The sequence below is a fragment of the Raphanus sativus genome, chromosome 8, assembly GCF_000801105.2.
Source record: "Raphanus sativus cultivar WK10039 chromosome 8, ASM80110v3, whole genome shotgun sequence".
NCBI classification, from domain to species: Eukaryota; Viridiplantae; Streptophyta; class Magnoliopsida; order Brassicales; family Brassicaceae; genus Raphanus; species Raphanus sativus.
Window position 1 is genome coordinate 6,193,357 of NC_079518.1, and position 24,840 is coordinate 6,218,196.

General features: G+C 33.5%; 4 protein-coding genes and 2 long non-coding RNA genes across 6 annotated transcripts; 2 read left to right on the plus strand and 4 right to left on the minus strand.

The window, feature by feature from the left end:
* Positions 1 to 306: 306 nt before the first annotated feature.
* LOC130499129 (probable inositol transporter 2) lies at positions 307 to 3,723 on the minus strand. The gene is made up of 6 exons (XM_056993037.1): positions 3,532 to 3,723; positions 3,375 to 3,445; positions 1,992 to 2,327; positions 1,807 to 1,914; positions 967 to 1,569; positions 307 to 892 (listed from the first exon to the last, which is right to left on the minus strand). Exons 1-6 carry the CDS (start codon positions 3,665 to 3,667, stop codon positions 407 to 409), a joined length of 1,740 nt encoding a protein of 579 aa, XP_056849017.1. The 5' UTR covers positions 3,668 to 3,723; the 3' UTR covers positions 307 to 406.
* A 1,176-nt stretch (positions 3,724 to 4,899) lies between these two features.
* On the plus strand, positions 4,900 to 6,673 carry LOC130499130 (elongation factor 1-delta 1-like). The gene is made up of 7 exons (XM_056993038.1): positions 4,900 to 5,129; positions 5,402 to 5,514; positions 5,608 to 5,724; positions 5,814 to 5,907; positions 5,977 to 6,097; positions 6,184 to 6,459; positions 6,543 to 6,673. Coding segments are annotated over exons 2-7 (696 nt in total). The 5' UTR covers positions 4,900 to 5,129; positions 5,402 to 5,428; the 3' UTR covers positions 6,545 to 6,673.
* Positions 6,674 to 7,331: 658 nt separating this feature from the next.
* On the minus strand, positions 7,332 to 11,405 carry LOC108818759 (uncharacterized). The gene is made up of 13 exons (XM_056993101.1): positions 10,907 to 11,405; positions 10,693 to 10,809; positions 10,544 to 10,608; positions 10,341 to 10,446; positions 10,162 to 10,233; positions 9,953 to 10,012; positions 9,730 to 9,862; positions 9,457 to 9,641; positions 9,164 to 9,348; positions 8,898 to 9,025; positions 8,547 to 8,794; positions 8,177 to 8,420; positions 7,332 to 8,101 (listed from the first exon to the last, which is right to left on the minus strand). The coding sequence occupies exons 1-13, from the start codon at positions 11,177 to 11,179 to the stop codon at positions 7,482 to 7,484; spliced, it is 2,436 nt and encodes an 811-aa protein (XP_056849081.1). The 5' UTR covers positions 11,180 to 11,405; the 3' UTR covers positions 7,332 to 7,481.
* Positions 11,406 to 12,657: 1,252 nt separating this feature from the next.
* Positions 12,658 to 13,321, minus strand: LOC108821506 (uncharacterized). Its single transcript, XM_018594525.2, has one exon. It carries the CDS (start codon positions 13,226 to 13,228, stop codon positions 12,929 to 12,931), a length of 300 nt encoding a protein of 99 aa, XP_018450027.1. The 5' UTR covers positions 13,229 to 13,321; the 3' UTR covers positions 12,658 to 12,928.
* A 3,186-nt stretch (positions 13,322 to 16,507) lies between these two features.
* Positions 16,508 to 17,683, plus strand: LOC130498694 (uncharacterized). The gene is made up of 3 exons (XR_008937634.1): positions 16,508 to 16,940; positions 17,065 to 17,176; positions 17,280 to 17,683. It is a non-coding gene; the product is annotated as an uncharacterized LOC130498694 (long non-coding RNA).
* Positions 17,684 to 20,583: 2,900 nt separating this feature from the next.
* On the minus strand, positions 20,584 to 22,239 carry LOC108860205 (uncharacterized). The gene is made up of 3 exons (XR_008937441.1): positions 21,779 to 22,239; positions 21,452 to 21,667; positions 20,584 to 21,219 (listed from the first exon to the last, which is right to left on the minus strand). It is a non-coding gene; the product is annotated as an uncharacterized LOC108860205 (long non-coding RNA).
* Positions 22,240 to 24,840: the final 2,601 nt, after the last annotated feature.

The following is a 24,840-nucleotide window of genomic DNA, read 5'->3' on the forward strand; positions in this document are numbered from 1 at the left end:
TGCATTTAATCTTGTAGTTGTCAGCTCCATCCTCAAAGCTCAAGAGTCAAGATTTTATTCAAATGATTTATTTTAACAACCTAGAACGTCTTTTAAAAAAAACAACTTAGAACGTAACATGACCAATAGTGGTTCATAACCATTGACAATAACTAAACGAGAGAATGTGTACTTCTGTGTCCATATATATTCATAATTTAAATGGTTTTATCAAAATGATTTTGGTGAGTATTCAATGTTATGGTAAAAGATCTAGCTTCTAGGATCTTCCTCAGTAGTGCGACTCTATTTTTATGGTTCTCGAAAGAGAGGATAACGAAACTGTCACTATCAGTTTCAATACAAAGTTACAAGTCTAATGTGATTTCTTATTTATATTACTAATGAAATCTGTAAAGAGGTTCTCTCATGCAGTTTGGTTTCCTTTCTCAACAAGATGTGATCTTTTCTTCCAGAACTTGAGATGAAGAGATCTTCCTTCAAGCATCTTCTCAATCTCCTCCATTGGCATTCCTTTTGTCTCCGGAACACACACCACAACAAAGAGAAGAGCAATGACTGAGATCACTCCAAACATGAGAAATGTCCAAGAAGTCCCAATAGCTTCAGTCAGAGACAAGAAAGATTGAGCCACAATTAAATTTGATATCCAATTTGCAGTTGCAGCTATTCCTCCACAGATTCCTCTGAATCTCAATGGATAAATCTCTGAGTTAACTATCCATGGAACAGTCCCCATTCCAGGAGAGAAGAAAATGATATAAAGTCCCAATCCAAGAAGAGCAAACCAACCAAAATTACTAGGACATCCTTTTGTGTACCAAAGCCGGTTTTCATTATGACACAAGTCCTTAACCGAATCATTAGAGACCCAACAAGCCCCAGGATGTACCTGCATTAATCATATAAAAAAGGATATGGAAAATCAAATTTAAAAAAAAAAACATTTTCGGATTTTTGAAGTACCTTTCCACTGGGAGATGAACAAAACCCACAGGAAGGTGAAGAAGCTTTCAAACAAGTCATACAATCCCAACTTTGTGCTTTCACAGATGAGTTGTAATCTGGACAAGTAAAGTTATTGAACCTGTGTGTCTCCAGGGAGCTAACCGCAGGAGCATGAGTAGTCACTTCGTAGAAAACACCAGTTAGCAATCCAAGAGAGACAATGACTCCTAAAAGACTAATGATCAAAAGCTTTTTCCTTCCGGCTCTGTCGATGAGGTAAATGCTAATGATGGAACCAAATGCGTTAAGTCCTGCGGTTACTAGAGACAAGAGAATAGCTGTTCTGTTTGAAGCGAAACCGGCGAGTTGGAAAATGGTTGGACTATAATACATAACAGTGTTGATACCAACGAACTGTTGAAACACTTGGAGACCAACACCAGCTATTAGTCCTCGTCTAACGGTTTTGGTTTTGCATAGTTTGATCATGTTTATTTTCTCTGAAGATCCTTCTTCTAGTATCTCTGATTCAACTGAGTCCTTTAGTGCTCCAATCTCTTGTTCTACATCTTCTGCTGAGTATATTCTTCTCATGATTGCTCTAGCCTCTTCTTCTCTTCCCTGTTTGTATTAAAAAAATATTAAAAAAAAATTGTTGTGAGTATATATATTTTTCTCATATAAAGTAGACTGAACCACCGAACAGAACCAAAAATGTGAACTGGAAGTAGGCTTAAAATGGTTATAAAATATTTAGAGAAATGATACCAAACGGATCCATAGTAGATTTGGTTTTATATTTTGCCATATTACTTATGATCTTTCCCTAAGTATTATATTGAGCACATTCATATATACCTTGCGGTATAACCAACGAGGCGATTCAGGGAGTGTAAACATTAAGATGAACTGCAAAAGAGCTGGGACTCCCGCGATTCCTAGCATCCACCTCCATGTTCCCTTCACCTAAAACCAATGAGAGAAACAGAACATTAACACCCTTTAGAATAGTCCAAAATGTTAAATTGTTTAATATCACTTACATCGGTGAAGGCTAAGTTAATGAGATAAGACAAGAATTGTCCTCCGGTGATAAGAAACCCATTGGTACTGACCAAAGCTCCTCTGATCTTAGCCGGAGAAGCTTCTGAGATGTAGAGAGGGGCGGTCATCGAGGCCATACCGACCCCAAGTCCCACAAAAACACGGCCAACGACAATGAGGGACGGGTTAGGAGCAGCAGCCATAATGGTAGCTCCTATTAGGAAGAGGAAATCCGCCATGAGAATGGCGCTTCTCCTCCCGAATCTGTCGTTGGCCCAACCTCCGATGGCGGCTCCAACGATGGCTCCTGCAACCGCCATGCTCACTATCATCTCCTGTTTTTACAATTTTGTTACTTGGAGCTTAGTGCTTGTTTGTAACGTTTGGGTGGTTGATTAGGTGATTCCTAACGGTAAATACAAAAACGGCATGATGTGTACAACGGCTTGCGTAAAACAATAGAATCGAAATTCTTATGATCTGCTTTTATTTACGCTTGTCCAATTTTTTTCTGAAATTTTTTCTTAAAACTTTTGCAAAGTACTACTCCATAATGATTAGACCTAAGGTTATTAAGGTTTCTTTAATTCGACACTATGATCTCTGTGTTGCTTTGGGATATACAAATACAATTTCATTACTACATCAATCCTGTTAAAATAGTTCCTATACAATAATCATAATTCAACACACATTTTTTTGTTGTAAATTCTAACTAGATTATGACCCGCGCTTTGGAAGCGCGGAATATTTTACGATGAAAATTTTCACTAATAACTTAACAAATATTTTGGTAACTTTTAAAGAGTATATTTAAAATATTTTTGCATTTAAATCAGTGTTTCTAAATTCAACCCAATTGTGATTATACCGGTTAATCCGGAGATCTGACAATTCAATTTAGGTTTTTAAAATATTCATATTAACAAAAATCACTATAAACCGAGACTAACCGATTGAACTGATGGATGACCAATATGTAATCTAATTTGATTTAAATTGTAATAGTTTCATAATTTGTAATCTTATAATCTAAATTTTAAAGTTTATTATTTTGCAATTTATGAAATTATAATGTTTTTACAAAATTTTAAAGAGAAAATGATAGATATAAAATATTAAGATTAATTATTGTATTGTTTGAAACATTGATAGTAGTATAAAAATATATTGTTTGGAAATATTGATAGTAATATAAAAAAATAAGTATATTGTTTGGAAACATAGATAGTGGTATAAAGAAAAGAACATTAGTGATTTAATGTATGTTTAACTATAAAGTATAAAGATGTATTTAATTTAAAAACTTACAAAATAAATGTTAGGTCCAACAGAATGTTTCTGTTTTAATAAGATAAGATTAAAAACAAACATATAAGAACCTGTAACCAAGTTTCTCGGTCAACAGTCTTGAAATCTTCTTTGATATAAAGCAGAGCTCCTGATATAACTCCTGCATGTATATATAAAGCCAATCAAACTTGAGCCACATGTGTACATAGATGAGTGAATATACAAATAACAGATTAAGAAACTTGCCGGTATCGTAGCCAAAGAGAAGACCACCGATTCCAGCGGAGAAAGCAAGACGAAGAACATAAGGGTTCTTCCATGTTAGAGAAAAACACTCTCTGAAAGCTGATTTATCTGCTCCTCCATGTATTCCTCCTTCCATCCTTTCTTATTTTGTGTGTGTAAGTTTAGTTAAGTGTTAGATGAAGGAGACTGAACAACAACTATAAACTTATAAAGAGTGTGAGTTTCTCTGTTGTGGCTAATTTTTTTTTGTATTTTTCGTTGTGCTGACAAAAGTGAGAAAATGATAAGTGGTTATTATTCAATGGAGAATTGATATGGTACAAGACACTCTTGCTAGAAAAATCCAATTGACTTGTCCAAATTTTCTTCTCTTACCTTTTTGATAACTCGTTTATTTGCTTTTTTTCTCATTTCTATTGTATTTTACTTAAGCTATTATTTATTTACCTTTTGAAAATTTCGCATATTTTCTTTAAATATACACAATTATTATTACACTTTCTAACAAAACATAAATGATTGAATTTGAATCAATTAACAATGGTTGGGTTGCATGTTTTGATTAGTTTGTTGTCAGTAACCAACCTTTGGTCAAATATCATTGTCATCCTGATTATTAGACCGAAATAACACGGGAAATGATAATATGCTGGGTCAATTGAAGAGTGTGCATGATCATGTATAAATAAATATAAATATTTAAGAACTTTGAAAAAATTAGCTTATCTAAGCTTAATCATGCATGCTTATAATTTTAAAAAAGGTATCAAGAGTGTTTAAATCAAATGGGTGATTTGACGGGCCGATTTGGAAGACAAACTATGCTAGTCTATCTAGTCAAGATATGAAAAGTTATAACAGAGGAATACGATGTGAGCCTACTACATAGTTGCGTAATTTGACAACTGACATCACAATATCATATTATTTTCCCTGAATATTAGTCTCACTAATCTAGACTTTTCTTTGCTTACTTGTGTATCATCCGAGACTACTAGTCGTCTACACCACGTAAGAATTTTCTGCATTGGAATATATTCCCTGGATGTATTAGTTTAGTTCAAACTTTCTTTTATTTATACCTTTTCCCTGAAAAAGATAAAAGGGTTTATATAAACTTAAAATTATATTATGATATTATTAATAATCTTTTAAAAGTATAAAACAAATATTAGTTTTTTTGTAGATATAAAACAAAATTTATATTAAAAATTTTAAAACTAATTTATAAATTAAAAAAACTAACACAACATATTTATGGTTAAAATAAAAAAGATTTTCCTACCTTTCCAAAAAAAAAAAGAGATTTTCCTTCATTTATTTTTGATGTTTTCTTGCAAAATGCAAAATTTTATATCACAGAAGCGACAAAATACTACCGTGACCAAAACTGAATGAAAACATTGGAAAAAATACATTTGAGTATCTTGAAAGGCCTCACCGAGAGGTATTAATTGGCAAAGGCCTCACTGAGAGGTATTAATTGGGCCAAATAATAAGCCCAATACAAGAAAACCTAGAGGCGTTATATAAATTCCAGCATCCCTCGTCAGCCCTCACTCCTCTTCTTCCTCTTCAAGTCCGCCGTTGCAACTCAGGTACGTTATTATTCTTCTTCGATCTCCATCGTTATAGCTCTTCTTACTACTCCTGTTAGGTTTGTTCCATCTCAAAATTATATCATCGTTTTTATAGAATCTTATTCAAAATTTACTTATTTTTCGGACATAACCTTTTGAATTACGAAACCAAGATCAATGCGCTATCTCTTGTCTTCTTCCTGACCTAATGTCTTAATGAATCTCTGTTTTGTCTTTTTTTCCCAAACATAAAGTTTCCTGTTCTTATCTGTTCCGATCTTTGTGTTCAGTAATAAAGGCTCGAGCTTTAGAAGACAATGGCTGCTTCTTTCCCCAACCTTAACTCTGATTCTGGATTGAAGAAGCTCGACGAGCATCTCCTCACTCGCAGTTACATCACTGGGTAAGCTTCTGTGATTAGATCCTAAAGTCTCTACCTTTGTTTGAAACTACAAGACAAGAGTAACAAGTAGTTTCGTTTCTGTTTGTTTCACAGGTACCAGGCTTCAAAGGATGACATCACTGTCTTTACAGCTCTTGCAAAGCCTCCAACTTCACAGTATGTCAACGCATATCGTTGGTACAGCCACATCGATGCCCTTTTGAGGATCTCGTAAGCTTCATCTTTGGTTCCTACTTATTTATGCTTTTTGTTGTTGTTTGGATTCATCTGAAGTTTGCGTCTAATGTTTTGTTGTGTAGTGGTGTCTCTGCTGAAGGAAGCGGTGTCATTGTTGAGGGATCAGCCCCCGTCTCAGAGGAGGCTGTTGCTACTCCACCAGCAGCTGATTCTAAGGTATGCTCAGATTGGTTCTCTTCTCTTATCTTATTATGATGTATCTCATGGGGATGTTTAATTTTGCAGGATGCGGCTGATGAGGAAGATGATGATGATGTTGATCTTTTCGGTGAGGAGACCGAAGAGGAGAAGAAAGCTGCTGAAGAGAGAGCTGCTTCCGTGAAGGCATCTACTAAGAAGAAGGAATGTAAGTTTGGGGTTTTTTTGTCTTTATTATACTTATGTTTTACATGTCTTGGATTCTAACTGGCTCTCTGTTTTTTTCTCTATCAGCTGGAAAGTCATCAGTCTTGATTGATATCAAGCCATGGGATGATGAGACTGACATGAAGAAGCTAGAGGAAGCTGTGAGATCCGTCCAGATGGAAGGATTATTCTGGGGAGCGTCAAAGCTTGTACCGGTTGGTTACGGTATCAAGAAGTTGCAGATCATGTGCACCATTGTTGACGACCTCGTCTCTGTTGACACCATGATTGAAGAGACGCTCACCGTCGAGCCAATCAATGAGTTTGTCCAGAGCTGTGACATTGTTGCCTTCAACAAAATCTGTAAGTTTTCCACGAATAGATTCCCAACATTTTTTTTTTTGTATTTAACTCACTCATTTTTGGTTGGTTGAACCATAATGCAGGAGGATGGAGAAAAGAGCTCAAGGATGTCCTTTGTGTGTTTTTATTTTTTGAGTTTCCTGTGTTTTCTACTGTTGTTTTGATTCTGATATTTGAATAATTTTGATGCTTATTCAATACAGTCTTTTCTTTATTTCTCAAATATGAGTCAAAAATTTAGTAAACGTCTCATTAAATTATCTTTGAGGATTACTAAAGGTTTGAATCATTGTTATCATGCGTATGAGGAAGACATGGACTAATTTGTAAGAAAATAAATACAGAAACAAGGTGCTGTAGTTCCTAATGCTGTCTGAAGCCTCTGACATGAAAACATTAGGCCAGAAACGACCGTCTCTTGTGGAATATCCTCCGAGAGTTCGTTCTAACACAGGTCTGTCTAGTGACTTAAGCTCTCAGGCACGTTAGTGAAAGACATGCCTGATGTCCTCTGAATGAGTTGTTTAATAAGTTGATAGCAATCTACGTCTAATAATAGATCCTGGGATCTCTCCTTGGAGGTTGTTTCTAGAAGAAGAAAACCCTTATTGATCTTTCAACTAAATTTTATGGATTACAACAACTTTGCTAATATAGCCAAGAAAGCCAAAAACTTAGAAAGAAGCTTGATGTGTCTCAAGCGCACATGCCAGAGGACAACAACCATGATCTCAGGTTGAGATATCAGAGCATGGAACCTGTATAGAACGGACTTTCAAATTTAGCAATGTCTTGAACCACAAGAAAATTCTAGTTCATTGCTTCCAAACTTAGACATAGTAGGTTAGAGCAATTCATGGGAGATCTTGGAAGATTAAGCGAGTCTCAAATATAAGCCAAATTTACAATACTTAGATAATATAAATTTATTTTATGAAAATATCAAAATTGTTCTAAAACATATATGTTAACAACATCAAGATGATAAAACTGTTACTGAAGGAAACATAATGATACTACATTTAAGATTCAATATCAGAATCAGAGGAGAGATAATCATCTGCCTTAAGGCTTGGAACAGAATCATCATCAGATTCACCCAAGGACTCTTGCTTCTTACCAACTGCTGCTACTTCCTCCATCAAACTATCCTTAGCGGCTAAACCCTCTCCCTCTTGAGTCTCACTCACAACTTCTCTATAACCTTCCTCAGAAACCATATCATCATCTCTGTCTAAAACATGTGTTAGAGATTCCACAGCTGATTCAGGAACCTTCATAAGCACATCATCCGCCTGTTGAACATTCTCTGATCCAACCAAATCGTTCCCAACTTTCAATCTTTTGGCCTCTCGGAGAGGTAGAGTCGTGTCTACGCTTCTCTGAACCTCGCTGTTAGCTGGAACATCCACGTCTGCCAGCCATAAGTTGGATAGAACACTGCCATCCACAGCACTACGGTCCGACTTATTCAGACCTAGTGTGTTGTGTTTTTGGCTGGCCAGAGAATTGCTTTGAGGGAACTGGCTGCTCAGTGATGGGAGACCGTCAAGCGGAAGTGCCCTCGGATGTATGACAACTTCAAGAGACATGAGGGCATGAGCACAGAACTCAGCAACTTTCATCTCCGCCTGCAACTTACCTGTTCAAAGTTCCAGTATATGCATCAAACACTTCAGCAGTTTCTTGGCTTTTTTAAAGCTTAGTGTTTAGTTACCTCTTTGGAAAAGCTCATGTCCTTCAGCTAAAAATGCAGGGCGTACTCGTGATGGAGAAACCAGAGACGCCAAAAACGCACGGAGTGCTGCAAGCTGAAACTCAACCAGATCTGTAGACGATTTATTGGGTAAATGATGGTAGGTTTCAGCATTGGCCCATCTCCCTTCACAAGCATTTGTTGCTGTGGTCATTAGTAGATTATCAACACGTTCTCTCCAGCTATCCAATCCCAATGCACCAGCCTGAAAGCCATTAAAAAAAGAAGAAGAAATATGGTGAGTATAAGTAAGGATTAAGGTAACTAAGACACAGTGCTGATTAAAGACTAAGTTTTGATAGTAATAACTAATAAGTTAAAAACAGCTTACAGTATTGAGAAGAGTTTCTAGTGCCTCAAGAGCTGCTATCTTCAACGAGTGATTGTGAGGGACACCCACTTCAACAGCAGAGTTCTCTGCCTCGGCTCCGGAATTAGCTGAATGCTTCCTTTTTTTACCGCAACTCTTAAGAACAGCATTATTTGTAAGCGACGGGGTTTTGCTAGATACCGCATCAAATCCTTCTAGATCCACAGAGGCATTAGATACAACTTCATTTGCCAGTTGCATTGCCATTCCTGGTCAGAGAAAACTAATGTTAGCACAAAGGATCTTTTATTTGTCATCACCTCAAGCTGAGAAATGAAAAAAAAATGCAAGCAAAGGGAAGATCTATTATACCTACACCCATGGATTTGAGCAAGGTTTTAATGATTGAGTAGAGCTTTATCCTCAGCTCTGGCAATGAACATTTCCAGAAGTAACTACTAACAAGCCTCACCACAGATGCAGCATATGGTAAAACTTGGCTGCAAAATGAATCAACACAGTTTAGTTCCAGACCGCATAGACTACTAAAGGAAGGTCAGGTTTCAATTGAAACATGAACTTTAATGTGCACACATATATAGTTTTGGTTCTAGAGAATAAAAAAGAGACCAGTTTACCTGCGGATGCACTTTATAGTAGCGCGCAAGAGTTCCAGAGCCGAAGAATGCAAAGTCGGAAGTTCTGCACAAACCAATTCTTGTTGGATCCCTGTCATGAAAGGTGACATGGCTCGTGGTAGAGAGCCATTCACCACCAACACTCGCTCAACAAGGGACAATAATGAAGCAACTGGAATATTAAGCTGAAACGTTGAGGGAAAAAGAATATTCAGCAAATTGAATTTGGATTACATAGTAGTAGCACACATCAAGAGAGAAGTAAGGAGCTGAAACTTGTAAGCTCACACTACCTTGGATTTGTACGAGCTAGTTAACATCGTTGAGCTACAGAACATAAGTGTAGAAACTCTAGAAACAATCAACTGCTCAGAGTTCCACGAAGCATCATCCAGAGCCCCATCTTGACCTCCCAAAGGCAGAGGAGAGTCTTTACCAGGAGGAACCAATCGTTGGATTGCTTTTTTCCCTATTGTTTCTGCAAATAAACGCCACAGTGTTCTATCAGGGAATCTATAGCCAAAGACAAAAAAAAATAGGGAACAAGGGGAAGTAGCAAATATTACCATCTTCTAAACCTTGGAAAAAATTATTTAAATGCACGTTTATAGATATCAACAGCTTCTGCATCATCAAGGACCAGCTGCCTGCATCGCCTTTGTTAGCTTTTGGGAGCAATGCTAGAAAGTGGGCAAATCTCTGAAGGTTTGAGATAGAAAAGGAATGAAGTGGGGCAACGTTAATATTTCCTTGCTTATGAGTTAGTGAATGTATAAAAACGATGAGTACCTTTAACATATTAGAACTGGTTTTCGCAGAAAATATTTTGGAGGCAATAACGGCTTCAACCTGCAAGAAATATCATTTCAAATAGACTCTCAATAATAAAACAGTGATAGAATATCAAACCACCAGATATTTTACAAATTTAATTATATTAAAACATCAAAATACTGATACAAATAAAAAGAAGATTTGAGAAGCGAAGAAGAGCTGACCTTGTCATAACTACTGTGGAAGGCAGCAGGAAACAAGGTAACAATAGTACTCAGAAGATGCGCAATGCTTTCCTGCACACATCTCAATACCAATCAAAATGAGGAATCTAGCAATGACATGATCAGAACTAACGTTTGTTAAGAGAAACTTCAAGGGCCTTGTTAAATAGGACACTTACACATAAAGCTTCTGAAGATTCTTCCTCCAATAGTTTAATAATCGGAAGGACTACTTTCGAAGCGTGTGAGACTGCTTCTTTCTTCGTATTCGTGAATCTAGACAGCCTGATTCCAATTTAAAAAAAAAAACAGCTTAGAATTACACAAACATACGAATATAAAAATCTGATGTACATAGCTTTTCATCCTAATGTACACAGACCTTGTAAGGAGATCAGAGATTGAAGTACACGAAGCCACACGAACAATTCTAGAACTTGCTGGATTCTGCTTTTTTTTTTGAAACAAAATACAAAAAGTCAGAATAACTGGAAAAAAATAGAGCAAAGCCACACACACACACACACATACCTTAATAAGTGATAGCAAACTGTTGAACCAAACAGAGTATAAACTAAAGAAACGATCTGAGCTGCATTCTTGACAAGTTACTCCAATCAAAACGACACCCACCCAGCATTTATCAGCCTATTATCAATTAACCAAAAAAAAATAAAATTAAAACTCGTTTAAAAAACAACAAAGTTAATACCTTTCTTTTTAAATTAAGACAAGAACTTGTTACCATGTCTGAAGAGACCAGAGCCAACAACCTCTCGACCCAATCATCGACGGCTGATTTGGAAGGCTTGGCTTGAAGCTTCTTGTGGTCAGGTGAAGACGACGGAGGCTCGGATAAGAGTTTGTGGGTGGAGATGGTGGATACAACCTTGGAGAGTGATTGGAAGTCGACGAGAGGCTGCTTCTCGTTCGGGACGTGCTCGGAGAGGAGGTTTCTGAGAATCTTGGGCTTCATTCTCGGGTCGCACATGTCGTCGAAACGCTCAAACGACGCCATTGAAGCTGTCAGAATCTAGAGAGAGAGAGAGAGAGAGAGAGAGAGAGAGAGAGGGGGAGAGAGAGAGGTAGGGTTTTAGAACAGAAGCTCAAATTTGCAGTTCGATACCCTAAACTCTAATAAATTTGCAAAATGAAACTGAATATTATTATAACTACAGAACAGCTCCAAACTATAACTAGAAAAGGTTAACTAGGCCCGTCGAAAGTTAAATGTTGTTATGCAAACAGAAACTAAAAGTCCGCTCCTGGGGGGGGGGGGGATACATATGAAACATTGGGATACAGTCTGGTCTCTTTTGGAACCGATAAGAGAAAGACATTAGGGGTTCTGTAATTTCAGTCAAAAGACACTATTTGTGCCAACAGAATAAGCCTTATTCTACTACAGTCTATTAGGAATCGGCTGGTGGGCTGCTTGAAAAGGGATGAAGCCCAAGTTACAAGGTTTATGCTGTATAACACACATCTGATGGTGTTTTTTTTATAATCCAGTATCCGACCACTAAGCGTGATCGACTAGCCCACCGGGCTTATGCCCATGCCATTACAGGATTTTTAAGCGTCCACTTAAGAGCCCCTGTTTACGCAAAGTGGTCTGGAGGGCGAGAGGAGCCCGGGTAAATCCTCTCGTGGCCAGCGCGGATCGAACACATCTGATGGTGTTACCGGTTAAAATTAAAACCTTCATTTTTGCACTTTCTACACTGACTTGAGAAGGATACATATATAGTGTGCGAGTTTGATTGGTTTCCCACCTGAATAGCATAAAGTTTTTTTTGTGACCTGAGGATATTCAGTGGACCAAAATCCAACAGACTAATTTTTCGGAGGTATATTTATCGGCGTAGAAGAAATCCGGTTGTTTACAATGAGAATTAGATATTTATGTCGCATGACCAAACAAACATGCAACTCTGAGATGGTAGGTTTCACACTCATAATATTTAGCATCTTTTCGAAGATGCTATACCATTTAATCATGCTTGTGTGCTTAGAATAACAGAATTTCTAAATAACAAAATAATGAAATAGATACACTTTTGATAGTAAGATATTCTAAAAAAGTTTCTCACAAATATAATAATAATATTTTACACTTTTATACAAATATTTAAAACAATATTTTGAAAATTAAGAAATAAAAAATATAAAATTGTATGAATATCTCAAAAGTTGAGAAAATCTTGCAAAAATAAATCATGAGATACTCAATAATCTATATTTTTTTATTTTTATTTTATTAGTTTTTGAAATACATATACTTGTTTTTTTCCCTCCTCTTACTTGCACTATATGTATTCTTATAATATAAAGTTGAACCAATCATGAATGTATAAAAGGCATTAGAGGTTTTGATTTAAATTATCCGGCTCTCGTTTTCTCTCATGTGTGAGATATCCCGTTGGACATGTTTGGAATATTTTTTCAAATTAATGGTTGGCATGATTATATTCCAGTGGAAACTACGAAGTCGGAGAGAATGGAATATATCAACTTCTATTAAAACAAAGACCAACCATTATCGGACATCAGACATCACTAACTTGATTATTACAAGAAAACCAAAAAAACACCATAATCGCTTTGTGGTGAAAGAAACATCAAGGGCACTTGCAGTTTCAGTATAACAGAAAAGAAACTTCTGTAAAAACAATGCATCGACCCATAAACTGACATCAGATATTACTAAGTTGACTAGTACAAGAAAATAAAAACACCATTTTTAAGTCGCTTTCTAGTGAAATTATCAAGGGCACTTGCAGCTTCCGTATAACATGAAAGAGACTTGTTTATTAGCCATCAAGAAACAAGAGGTCGCTGGAAATACCGCAAGAGTATCCATCTCAGCGACGGTGCTAGGACGATCTTCTTCCGGTGCGGTATCTTCCTCAATAATCATTTCGAGGGTTGTGGTAGAGATGTGGCGGCGTGCTCGTGGGGCTGTAGCACGGTGAGGGGTCACGGCAGAGAATGGAGTCAGAGGTTGAGGTGCCAGATTCTGATGGTCTGGTCGGAAGACGGAAACGGTATTTTGGGTATCAGCCATTTTTTATCAATGGGTTTTGTGTTCCTTGTGCTGAACTAAAGAGTTAGGGCTCAGAAGTGTAAACTTTTTGTTGTGTTTTGGGTGTTGTTGACTTGGAAGGTGGATTCCTCTATGTTTATATAGGAGTTGCATGGACCATATTATCCTCAATTATTCTTTGAGAAATTGGATAAAGAATGTATTTGCTTTCAATAAGACTGAACTTGACATATACGTCCAGTGCAAAGGACAGCAGTAACAAGTTGTTGTTTTCTTTTTGTAAACTAGCAGTAACAAGTTGTTACTAATAACTTTATGAATTAAATGAAAGTTTTGGACATCATCAAAGAGTTTTGAAAAGTCAGCTAGCTTCTTCATTCTTCTTTCTTCCAAATTGAAAAAACTAAATAGCGATAGATATTATCATTTTTGAGATAAGATGTCATTTTTCTGCAACGTGTTTACATTTGTTCTTTTTATCGATTTCATATTTGCTTCTGTGATTTAAAAAAAAAAAAAATTTATGCATCTCCAACCTCATTTTATTTTTTACTCTAAGATAGAGTTCAGAATAAAAGTACTTCAGTGGTGATCTATTTCTCATTCTATAATAGATTGAAAAATATGTTTATTCTAAATGTAAAATAATTTATTTTTTATCACTCTATTTTTTACTCTAAATTATTGTATCATTGGAAACAAACTGCAGCTCTATTATAAAATTACTATATTTTAGAATAGAAAATAGAATAAATCATTGGAGATGGTCTAACCAGCATAAACCTGATTCGTTTTTTTCTCAAATACTTAGAATAGGTTAAATTTATGTGCATAAAATTTGCACATATACTACCTTTGAGTTCAGTTGTATACTTAAAGTTTGTGCGTAGCTATAATATATAGAAAAATGTCGTATTTGGATAGGCGGTGCTAGGAACCCAACCCAAATGGTAATCTAACCTATTAAGGTGATGTAAATAATCGGTCTAGTTGAATGACATACGCTTAGAAGCTTTGAGTTTCCATAATTATTGAAGAAACCACGTAAACGTAAACAAGAGGCCGATGGCTATAATACAACGTTTGCTCTTTTTACGCTTTTAATGTGGTTTCATTTCGTAATTATATGAAAGGGAAAAAGAAGAATTTTGTTGGTGGTTTCTGCAAAATCATTGTCTCGATTTGGGCTAAATTTAATGTGAAAAGCGTTCAAACTGTCTCTTTTTGTTTGCCGGTGGATTGTGCCGTAGCTCTGACGGCAAATGTGAGAATGGCGTGTCTATAACATTGAAGGGTTTTGGCTTTCTCTTCCTTTATGAGATAAGGCTACACATAATCAAGATACATGTGTATCAAATTTGAAATCCAAAATAGAAATAAGCGCAAGTATAATATCAGATAGATATGACGTGGTCCTAATTCCACAATGACCTATTATATTAACATGAACTAGATTTTCACCCGCGCTTTGGAAGCGCGGAATATTTTACGATGAAAAATTTCACTAATAACTTAACAAATATTTTGGTAATTTTTAAAGAGTGTGTATTTAAAATATTTTTGCATTTAAATCAGTGTTTTTAAATTCAACCCGATTGTGATTATACCAGTTAATCCGGAGATCTGACAATTCAATTTAGGTTTTTAAAATATTTATTTTAAAAAAATCACTAAAACCCGAGACTAACCGATTGAACTGATGGATGACCGATATGTAATCTAATTGGATTTAAATTGAAATAGTTTCATATTTTGTAGTTTTATAATCCAAATTTTAAAGTTCATTATTTTGCAATTTATGAAATTATAACGTTTCTACAAAATTTTAAAGAGAAAATGATAGATATAAAATAACTAAGATTAATTATTGTATTGTTTGGAAACATTAATAGTAGTATAAAATATATTGTTTGGAAACATTGATAGTAGTATAAAGAAATAAGTATATTGTTTGGAAACATGGATAGTAGTATAAAGAAATGAACATTAGTGATTTAATATAGGTTTAACTATAAAGTATAAATGTGTATTTAATTTAAAAACTTACAAAATAAATGTTAGGTCCAACAGAATGTTTCTGTTTTAATAAGATAGATTATTGTCCCCTAAAATGAATTTCTACTTACCCGATAAACCGAACCAGAACCTATCTAGTAAATCAGCAGAATTATTGCTCATGTATATGCTCATTTGACTGAAAGAAGTATTCCTAGAATTAATATAAATACATTAATATATCCCTGTTCTAATCCAAAACAAGGTATTTGTAAAGATACATAAAAATAAATTAAACTGGTTCATAATCCCAAACTGGTAGTGCATAGTCTAGAAAGGTGATATAATATGATTTTGTTTTGATTAAATTTTATATTAATTAATCAAAGAAAATGGGCATTTACAAATGATTATTTGGATGTAGATAAAAACTGAGCTAAAAGAAAAAACCCTAAACATTTTTATCATCTCGCATGCTAAACACCATATGCTAAACAATCGATTTTGGTGTCAAAATTGCGTGGAAAAATAAGAAGAGCAGAATGACGAATTTTTTTGCTTGATCCTCACAAACTTATCTATGTGAGTTGAGAGTAATCAGCCTAATCTATAGGGAGGTATGTCCTCTTCACTATAGTTTGGAACAATATGTTGAAAAAGACAATGTCATTCTCCAGAACTAGATCATTTAAGTCAAGGCATGTATTAGTGTTCCGAGTTCTTGGGTAATAGGAAGAGGATTAACCTTGTGTTACAAAAAAAGTGTTACAAAAAAAGGAAGAGGATTAACCCACTTAGAGATCCTACCACTTTCTGCTGAAAGCAAAATTACCTATGTGAAAAAAAAAAAAATTATGAGAAAATAGAGCCTCTTTAATATCGGTATAGAAAAAAAGGTGTTGAGTTGAGATTAATTGTTATATTCGTCATGCTTACGCTATAATTATGGAAGAAACCGCGTAAAAATTGAAGGCCGATGGCTATGTTCCAGTTCTACACTTTTACGCTTTAATGTTGCGGGTAAGGGACCCTCCAAATTTAGAAAACACAAACAAGAATTTTGGTGGCTTCTGCAAAACCTTTGTCTTCACTAGGGCAGAATTGATGACAAAAAGCTTAAAACTCTCTTTCTTTTGGCGGTGGATCTTGTGCCGTGTCTCTGACGGCAAACATGAGCATGGCTCGTCAATAATAGTAACTACTTTTGGTCTTCATTGCCGTATTGAGATAAGGCCCGCAAAGTACGTATATATCCAACATGCATATACTATTTAGGGTTGAAGCACTGAAAACCAAAATAAAGTTAAGCTCAAACATATATCAGATAGATATTAAGTGGTCCATAGATAATTTAGGGTGTTACTTGTGAGTCTATGATGAACCGACGACCCACCTTATTATATCACATTTCCTTCTTTTGTAGTCTTTCCAAGGTTTAACCCATATGAATCCGTAATTTCGTATTTTGTCAAAATAAAGCGTATAGATCCGTTATCCATATATGTGTGTATCAGCTTCTATATGATAAATATGGTATTAATATGCATCAAAAGATTAACATGAATTTGGTGGCCCAAGTTTAATACAAAATAAACACTTTTCTTTTTAATCTTCTGGAAGGGATTCTGGCGTTTTGGATGCCTGGTTCGGTGAGAATGTTTATAATGTTTAGCTAACAAAGTTGAGAATTCTGAATTTCAGGTGCTTGTGATTCAAAACCCCTGTGATCTTATCAAAGGTTAGCGATTGGTCAGTAATGTTTTAAAACCGATTGAGTTTAAAGTTTTGTGGTTCTATATTGTGTTCAAACCTGAGATTAACATATGATCGATTGGTGTTTTGTTTTACCAAATTGTATTTAGAAAGCGACCGTTTGGACATGACCAGCCAAGAACGTATAAACGAGAAGACACAATCAGTAAAGCCAAAAAGGTTGAGTTCCCAGCTAAACATGCCATTTCCAGCGAAGGAAAGGTAAATTAGATTGTCACCGTCTTAAACCTGACTCAAGTAAAGTTGAACCAAATGGTACTAGAATTGTATCCCCATGGTCAATCACTGTTGCATTTTCCTGCAGGATCTGATTCGACGGTGTCTAACATATAACAAAGCAGATATGCATTATGTTCTAACACTAGCACAAGATTCACATCTTTCCTGAACTAAGTAATGAGAGTGTGTAGTCTTCACTAACAAACCAGATCTGTTAAAGGACAAGGTCTTAGACAATTTCATTATCTTCATCATGTTTGTTATACTCATCAGACAATATTTTGTCAGTTGGAACATCAGCTTGGCCACTTTGATGCTGGTTGATTGCTTTACCCTCCTTATTTTCATTTTTCAGAATATAATTTTCCCTGCGATTGTTCAACATATTATCTTCAGAATGTTCTGTGTCTTTGTTACCAGACTGTGAATCTTTTGAGAATCAGAGCCCTCTCTGTCCCATTGGCTGACGGTTCTTTCTAAATGTGAACCAACCCCTTTGAATCAAAGCCCTTTCTAGTTTGTTCCAGTTGGGAAAGAAGAACCAACCCCTTCAGTTAGCAAAAAAAAAAAAAAAAAAAAGAACCAACCCCTTTTAGTAAATTATTTCCTCACGTTCTTGTACTTCAGTCAATTTATACACCCACATTATTTTCTTTAATGTTTAATTCAATATGTTACTTATTTATGTTCCTTTTTGACAGATTTTGAAATGAAACATTTGGTCAAATTTTTGTTTTTGTAAACATGATAACTTTAATTAAGTAGCTTGACTTAAATTGAAGAGAAAGCCAAAAGACAAAAACTAAAAAAATCAATTAATTGATCAATAACTCGTTTTATACTATTTAGTCAAAATCATTTTTATGGTATGAATCTTTTTTTTTTGCCGCTGGATTCTATTATTAAGTCTTCAAGGTAAAAAGTTCTAAACAATGATAACTAACAAAACAATGTAGAAAAGGATACACCAATAGGAGATCCAAAATAAACTAACACATCTATTTTACGTATGGATAACTAAAGATTTTTCATATAAAAGCTTCATATTTGCTTCTAGAATAGATGAATCTCAAAGGAGATAATCTTCCTATTAATCCAAAAGCACAACGCTTCAAAGTGAGTTGAAAATGATTGTCATTTTCTTTTTATTACTCCAGTAGAAACCACCGAGATAAGACAACTCTTTATTTTGCTATATTAGCAGAATCAAAGAGATTACCGTTCCAAAGAACTTCATGCTACCTTTTGAAGTAACCATAGTTTGCAGTAAGAACCATCAACGATTGAAGCCGGTAAGACATGTCGCCACCATCTCCAGTAGATCTGTCAATTATCTTTTCTAAACAGTTCAATTGAACCGAAAGTTTTGTCTTTCCAAAACAATTGGAAAAGCATACAAAAGAACAAAAAACTTTGCCAGATTCTAAATAAATTGGCAATAAAATAGCTACTGGAAACAAAACAGATCAAAGAAAAAGAAATAAAACGAATTAAATAAGCCGATGTCGGAGCTGGAGAAGCCTCCGATCATCGACTTGAAACTATGAAAAATCTCTCTTTTTCTCTTTTGATGGCTAGGATTTTTTTTTATGGTAAGAATCTAAAATTTGACTATGACTCGTCTTTAAGTGGTGTATTAATTACTTACTAGGGGCGGTGCCCCGCGCAAGCGCGGGGTTATTGACAATGATACATGTGATTCCTACCAATCAATCAGAGGCTGAGCTAGGTCGAGAGAATCCTTCCTTGTATGTAAAGTTAAAGATTTGCATGCAATGTTGGCTTGCAGTAAAAAAAAGGTGAAATTACACTTAGTACGAAACATGTATGCCGTGTGGATAGTGATGTCCATTTTGGAAAAAAAAAATAGTGATACCCATTTTAGAGGGGTTTTGTATTTGGTGCTGCTGCGATGGATCAATAAGTGGGGAGAGATCAGTTGTGTTTTTTTTTGTTTTAACACAAAGGAGGTGGTTTTAGTTTTCAGTATTTGGTTGTTTGTTGTATGAATTATTAGTGTATACGTATAGTATTTATACTATTATTTATGAAGTGATTTTACTTACTTGTCATGTTCTCCATAATTTTAGCTAATTTTGTTTATTTGTCATGTTTTATTAAATTTAAACTAAATTATCATTGATTTATTATTTGTTTTTAGCTGAGTCACTAATTTATTAATTTCAAAATAGCTTTGATGAATCTTGTATAAATAAAAACGAATTTTATCTCTATTAGTCATAAATTTATATGTTATATTAGCTTTTCTTATTTGTCATATTTTTATTAGGTTTTAGACTTTTAGATAGTTTATTGGTTTATTATTAGTTTCTAACTATTCACTATTTTATTAACTTAAATAATACCCTTACTGAATTTATATATAAATAAAAACGAATTTTATTTTAATGATATAAAGTTTATATGTAATATGCTATATTAAATAATTGATTACAAAATAATATTATAGATTTTTTTAAAAAAATAAAATAAGATAACTCTTATATATATATTGTGTGCCTATCTGAAAACAATATTTTTATTATAAAGTTAAAAAAAATTAAGATACAAAACAATTTATAATTAAATATTAGTCAACCAAAAAAATATAAATATATTTTCTAAACTATCTCTAAGATATGAGTGTTTTAAAAAAACTTAACACACTAATATTTGACATATATATTTTGATAAAAGATATTTGACATATATAAATATTTTGATGTTTGATTTAATTGGTTAAAAACATAAATAATAATTTATTATGCTGGTTTTAGATTAATAAGACATAAACTAATAAGTATTTATAAAAAATGCGGGCAAAACATCTAGTAACATGTATATAACATGTTGACAATAAAAGTTTTCTAATACTTAAAAAAAGTGTAAAAAGTGGTGGATTTGGGTGATTATTTTGGTTTAGTTGAAGAGGTTTTAATTGATATATTAAAGTGAAGTTTTGATACAAGAAACAAATCAGAAGCGAAAGCCAAGATTATAAAACAAAAATCAGATTGTGGAACCAAGAAAAGTTGTGAGAAAGTTCTCGTAGTCACCAGAAACATATCAGAAACATCAGCAACAGTGTTATCAATACGTTATCTTTTACATTTTGAAATTGTTTCTTGGTAAAGATGTTTCTCCATAGATATATTCATATTCAAATGTCAAAAGCTACCGGATATATTAAATCTAAATTGGAAAAAGAAATGAAGAAGGTAATGTCTATGTCATTTTATAAATATAATCATCATCCAAGAAGTAATGTCCATTAAGAATTTGTTCATCGTGTGATCTTCTCAGTGCTTTCACTCATCATTAATTATCCATGAAGCAAGTACATCTCAGTCTTACTACAAACAAAAGGTTCAATTTTCTGCACCCTTATTTACAAAGACAAGACCACAAATCTCTACTCCTTGCATGCCTTTGACCATCGGCCCGAACCTCCGCAGCCAAAGCTTCCTTATTGCCCTCAACAGAGCCACGCCTCTATTACTAAACTGCTTCACCGCCGCCAAATCCACTTCTTACCACTCCATCAGACAAGATCGACCAGTCAATACCAGGCTCCTTCAAGACATCATTGGCTTACTATACACACCTAATGGAATATACTCCATGGACGGCGAAAAGATCTCTACGTTACTTTGACGTGCACTGACGATGCTACTGCGTTGAAACCTACCCCCAAGGATTTCGGTGGATCCATTGGTCTCGCTAACAACCACTTACTTATCTGTTCCCTCGCAGCTTGTCTCCATGTACAAGCTTCCTACAAAGATGTCTCTTTGCTTGCCTTCCACGGAAGGTATAAAGTCTTATTACAATGAAGATTTTTGGATCGGCGGTGGTCCTTTTTTCTATTTCCCTTACCTTAAAGATGCGTCTAAGATCTTTGCCTCGACGACTTGATTATAATTTATTGTCTTTCTTGATCCTTTTGATATTTGAATCTGCTCAATATTTTTAGTACCTTTGCAAAGTCTCTTCTCAGAAATCAATGCAACCATATATCTTACAACCTGTACGAAGAAGAAAACAAAGTGGCGTCTCAGATCAGTGTCTCCAGGATATTTATCAACGGCATGTCCAAATATAACATCAAACCCGATGCCGAGGGAAGAAAATAAATGTCAATGAAAGCGGAGCTTAAGACCTTATTAAGCTTGTAAGTTTCTCTGAGTTAATAGATATTGCGAGACCCTAATATAGTAATATGTATTTGACATGATTATGATCTAAGAGAAGAAAAACCTTTGCGAAGGGAGAAGGCACAGAAGAAGCAATGTATTCTTCAAGCGATGAGTCAAAGAGAGAACATTAAGCATTCTTCACAGCAATCAGATAGTTTGGAGAAGTGGTGGGAGAGACCTATACGATAACTTTCAGTTTATCTTTGCTTTTCTTTTATTCCTTCAAGACCATGTTCGTTCGCAGAGCCTTGCATATCTCTTTGGTGGATCATGGATCCTACAAAATCACAGTTTTAATGCCAATAAATCAGAAGCGTTTCATTTTAAAGAGGATAAAAGACATCAAATCTCAATAATTTTAAAAGAAATGTCACTACCAACAATTTACCTGACAGAGGAGAGAATATCAATAAGATCTTTGCCATAAGTTCAGTTATTTCGAAAGTGAAAGAACAGAGGAAATGGAGAAAACAATAGATGATGAAGGAGTTATAGGTGGAATTCATCGCTGGAAAGTCGTTATGTATAAAGTAAATGTAACCACCGGTCGAAACGGCTCGAGTGGGAGTTATGAAGTATTCGTAATAACACAGCATGTTTGGACTTCCATGGTGAGCAAAAGAGTCACAGTCACAGCACCGGAAGAAGACATTATCGAAGAATCTTGCAACGCTTGATGAAGAAGATTAACAGAGAGTGGTTGTGGGTGTTTATCCCAACTCTCAACCCTCTCCATTTTAGTGATTCGACGTGAAGGCAACGGAGAGGTCACCAGCTTAGTGATAATAACATTTATTGGCGAGATTAAGAGAAATACGTTGAACCTAGGAGAGGCTAAGAGATGATAGAAGAATTCATTGTCTTTGCAGTCTAAGATCTGAGGAGAATGTGAAGTTGAAGAGACAAAAGACGATAACATTGAAACCCTAATACTGTATCAATCACAAAACGCAGAGTTCAGTTCATTAACCAAACTCATATGCATAACCAAACGTACCAAATGACTGAACCAAAGAGGAAAACCGAAATCAAACGGGAGAACAAATGTCCTAACCAAACCGAGAACAATATGGGGCCCACAAATCATTAAAAATATGCTGAGGTGGACACATTGAGAAGAGAGGAAAGTCCCTCATTATATATATGATTCCTGGTCAAAAATCATTGTTATGGTAAGAATCTAAAATCTTGCACTATATAATCTCGTATTCTGTTTAGTAATTTATATTGTTACTAGCACCACATATTCTGCGATTTGAAAATTTTATAGCATCATCGATTTTCATTTTAAAGGTACCAGCTTATACGTATTATACATTTGATTATTGTTATATTCAAGGTATTTAGTCCTAATTTTGTGTTCCCTATTAACAAATAATGAAATATTTTTGTTTGTTTTAGATTCATTGATCAACAAGAAATAAATTATAAAAATGAAGCGAAAATAAGAAATTGGTTTAGCATTTCAAAAGTTTGAATTTTGATATAAAATACTTTTTGTCTGATGTCTGATGTCTGATGTCTCATTGTAGGCATATCTCTTTTGGTTTGTTTTTGTCTTTCTGTTCACTATCTTGTTAAATAATTCGTTGTAGTCATAATAATATACATCTTGGAATTACAAAAAAGTGAATTATAATGTTCTTGTGTCGTTGTCCATAATTTCTATGTATTGGAAACTTTTTTGGCTATTGATTGTAATATTGTCTAATTTTCACCCTAACATCGACTGCCATTGCACATCTCCATAAGATTTTCGATTTTGTACGTTTCATATGCGCAAATTCTAATACACATTATTGAGCATAATTCAGTATTGATAACTTTAACACCAAAAGTGTAGTCGTGTATGTTGAAAATGCTATATTAATTTTATGCAAATATTCTAAATGGTGAGTGTATAAATATATTTTTTTTGTGTATAAATTTTTTTGTGTATAAATATTTTTTGTTTTGTCTTTTGGTTTGTTACAGATAGTTATGTCAATTTTAAGCCAATCTAAACCAATAAAATATTGCAGTGATTTAATAATAACTAGAGTTTTGACCTGCATGTCCATGCAGATATATTTTTCATTTTATAAAATATATAACTAAAAATTTTAATATATAATTTACATTTTAATGTTATTATATATTGTATAGTTATATAGCTTTATTGTTTTAAGTTTCTTATTTGACATAATTAATTTATAATGATTTGTTGTATATATTAAAATTGTTTTTTTTAATTATTACACCTAATATATTTTAAAGTTTGGTACAATAAATTCATAATTTGAAATTATTAAATAGAAAATCACGTACAAGATATATTTTAATACAATTCTACATTTTGCATACAATATATTTTCAAAATTTGTTTAATTATACTATAGAAATGATATTTTTGAATAATTTATGTTTTCATATTTTATTTTAAAAATATACTTTAGCATTTATAATGTTATTATAGTGCCTAATTTTATATGTAAATCTGTTTAATTAGTTCAGTCCTAATATTTTTTAAAAATTATGCATTACAATATCTATTATATTATTTTAGTAACTTTATTGATATATGATATTTTTGATGTTATAGTATCAAGTTAGTATTTTTTTATTTTTTATTAAATTAAGATTTTAAATATTATATTATTTTAATTTTTACAAAATTGTTTGTTTTCCGTGTTTCATTAAAAAAAATACTTTAGGACCTATTATTTTTATATTTTGTAAAAATTTTGAATTTATCATAATGATTTTAGAAGATATATTTTTAATATTTATATTTAGTCAATATAAATTTGAAAAATTACGTAACTATTTTGATTTTGGAAGACTATATGACTTTTAATTCTTCTTTTATTAAATTAATGTATTATTTTGTTTGATAAATATTAAAATTTTCAGAAACTTTTTCATATTTTTCAACAATTTTTTTTATAATTTTAAATAATGAACAAATTTATTTTTAAAATTATTTTCTTATTAATATTGAAAAATATTTAATTTTCAATTTTTTTAGTAGCATAGTTTTTAAATAACACATGAATTACAGGTTAGTTGTATAATTAATATTTTGTTGATAATTATTTTTAGATGATATATTGTTGGGAGTTTCAATTTAAATAGAATAAAAATATATTATTATTTTTAGATAATATGTTGTTGTGAGCTAGAGAATATACGTTAGCAACTTGTTTTTTAGGTGTAAAAATATTACATGATAGAATTTCTAATTTAATACAATATATTTTAAAATTGTAAAATTTATAAAGTATAGCATATCTTAATATTTAATTAACATTAATTTATAATAATTTATAACCACGAAATTAGGTATTATTTATTTCATAAAAGATATTTAAAAATATTTGGTAAGATTTTATTAGATTTTTTTCAACAGATTTTTATATTGAAATTGATTTATTTTTTGATATCCTTATTAAATATTAAGATATTTTGAAA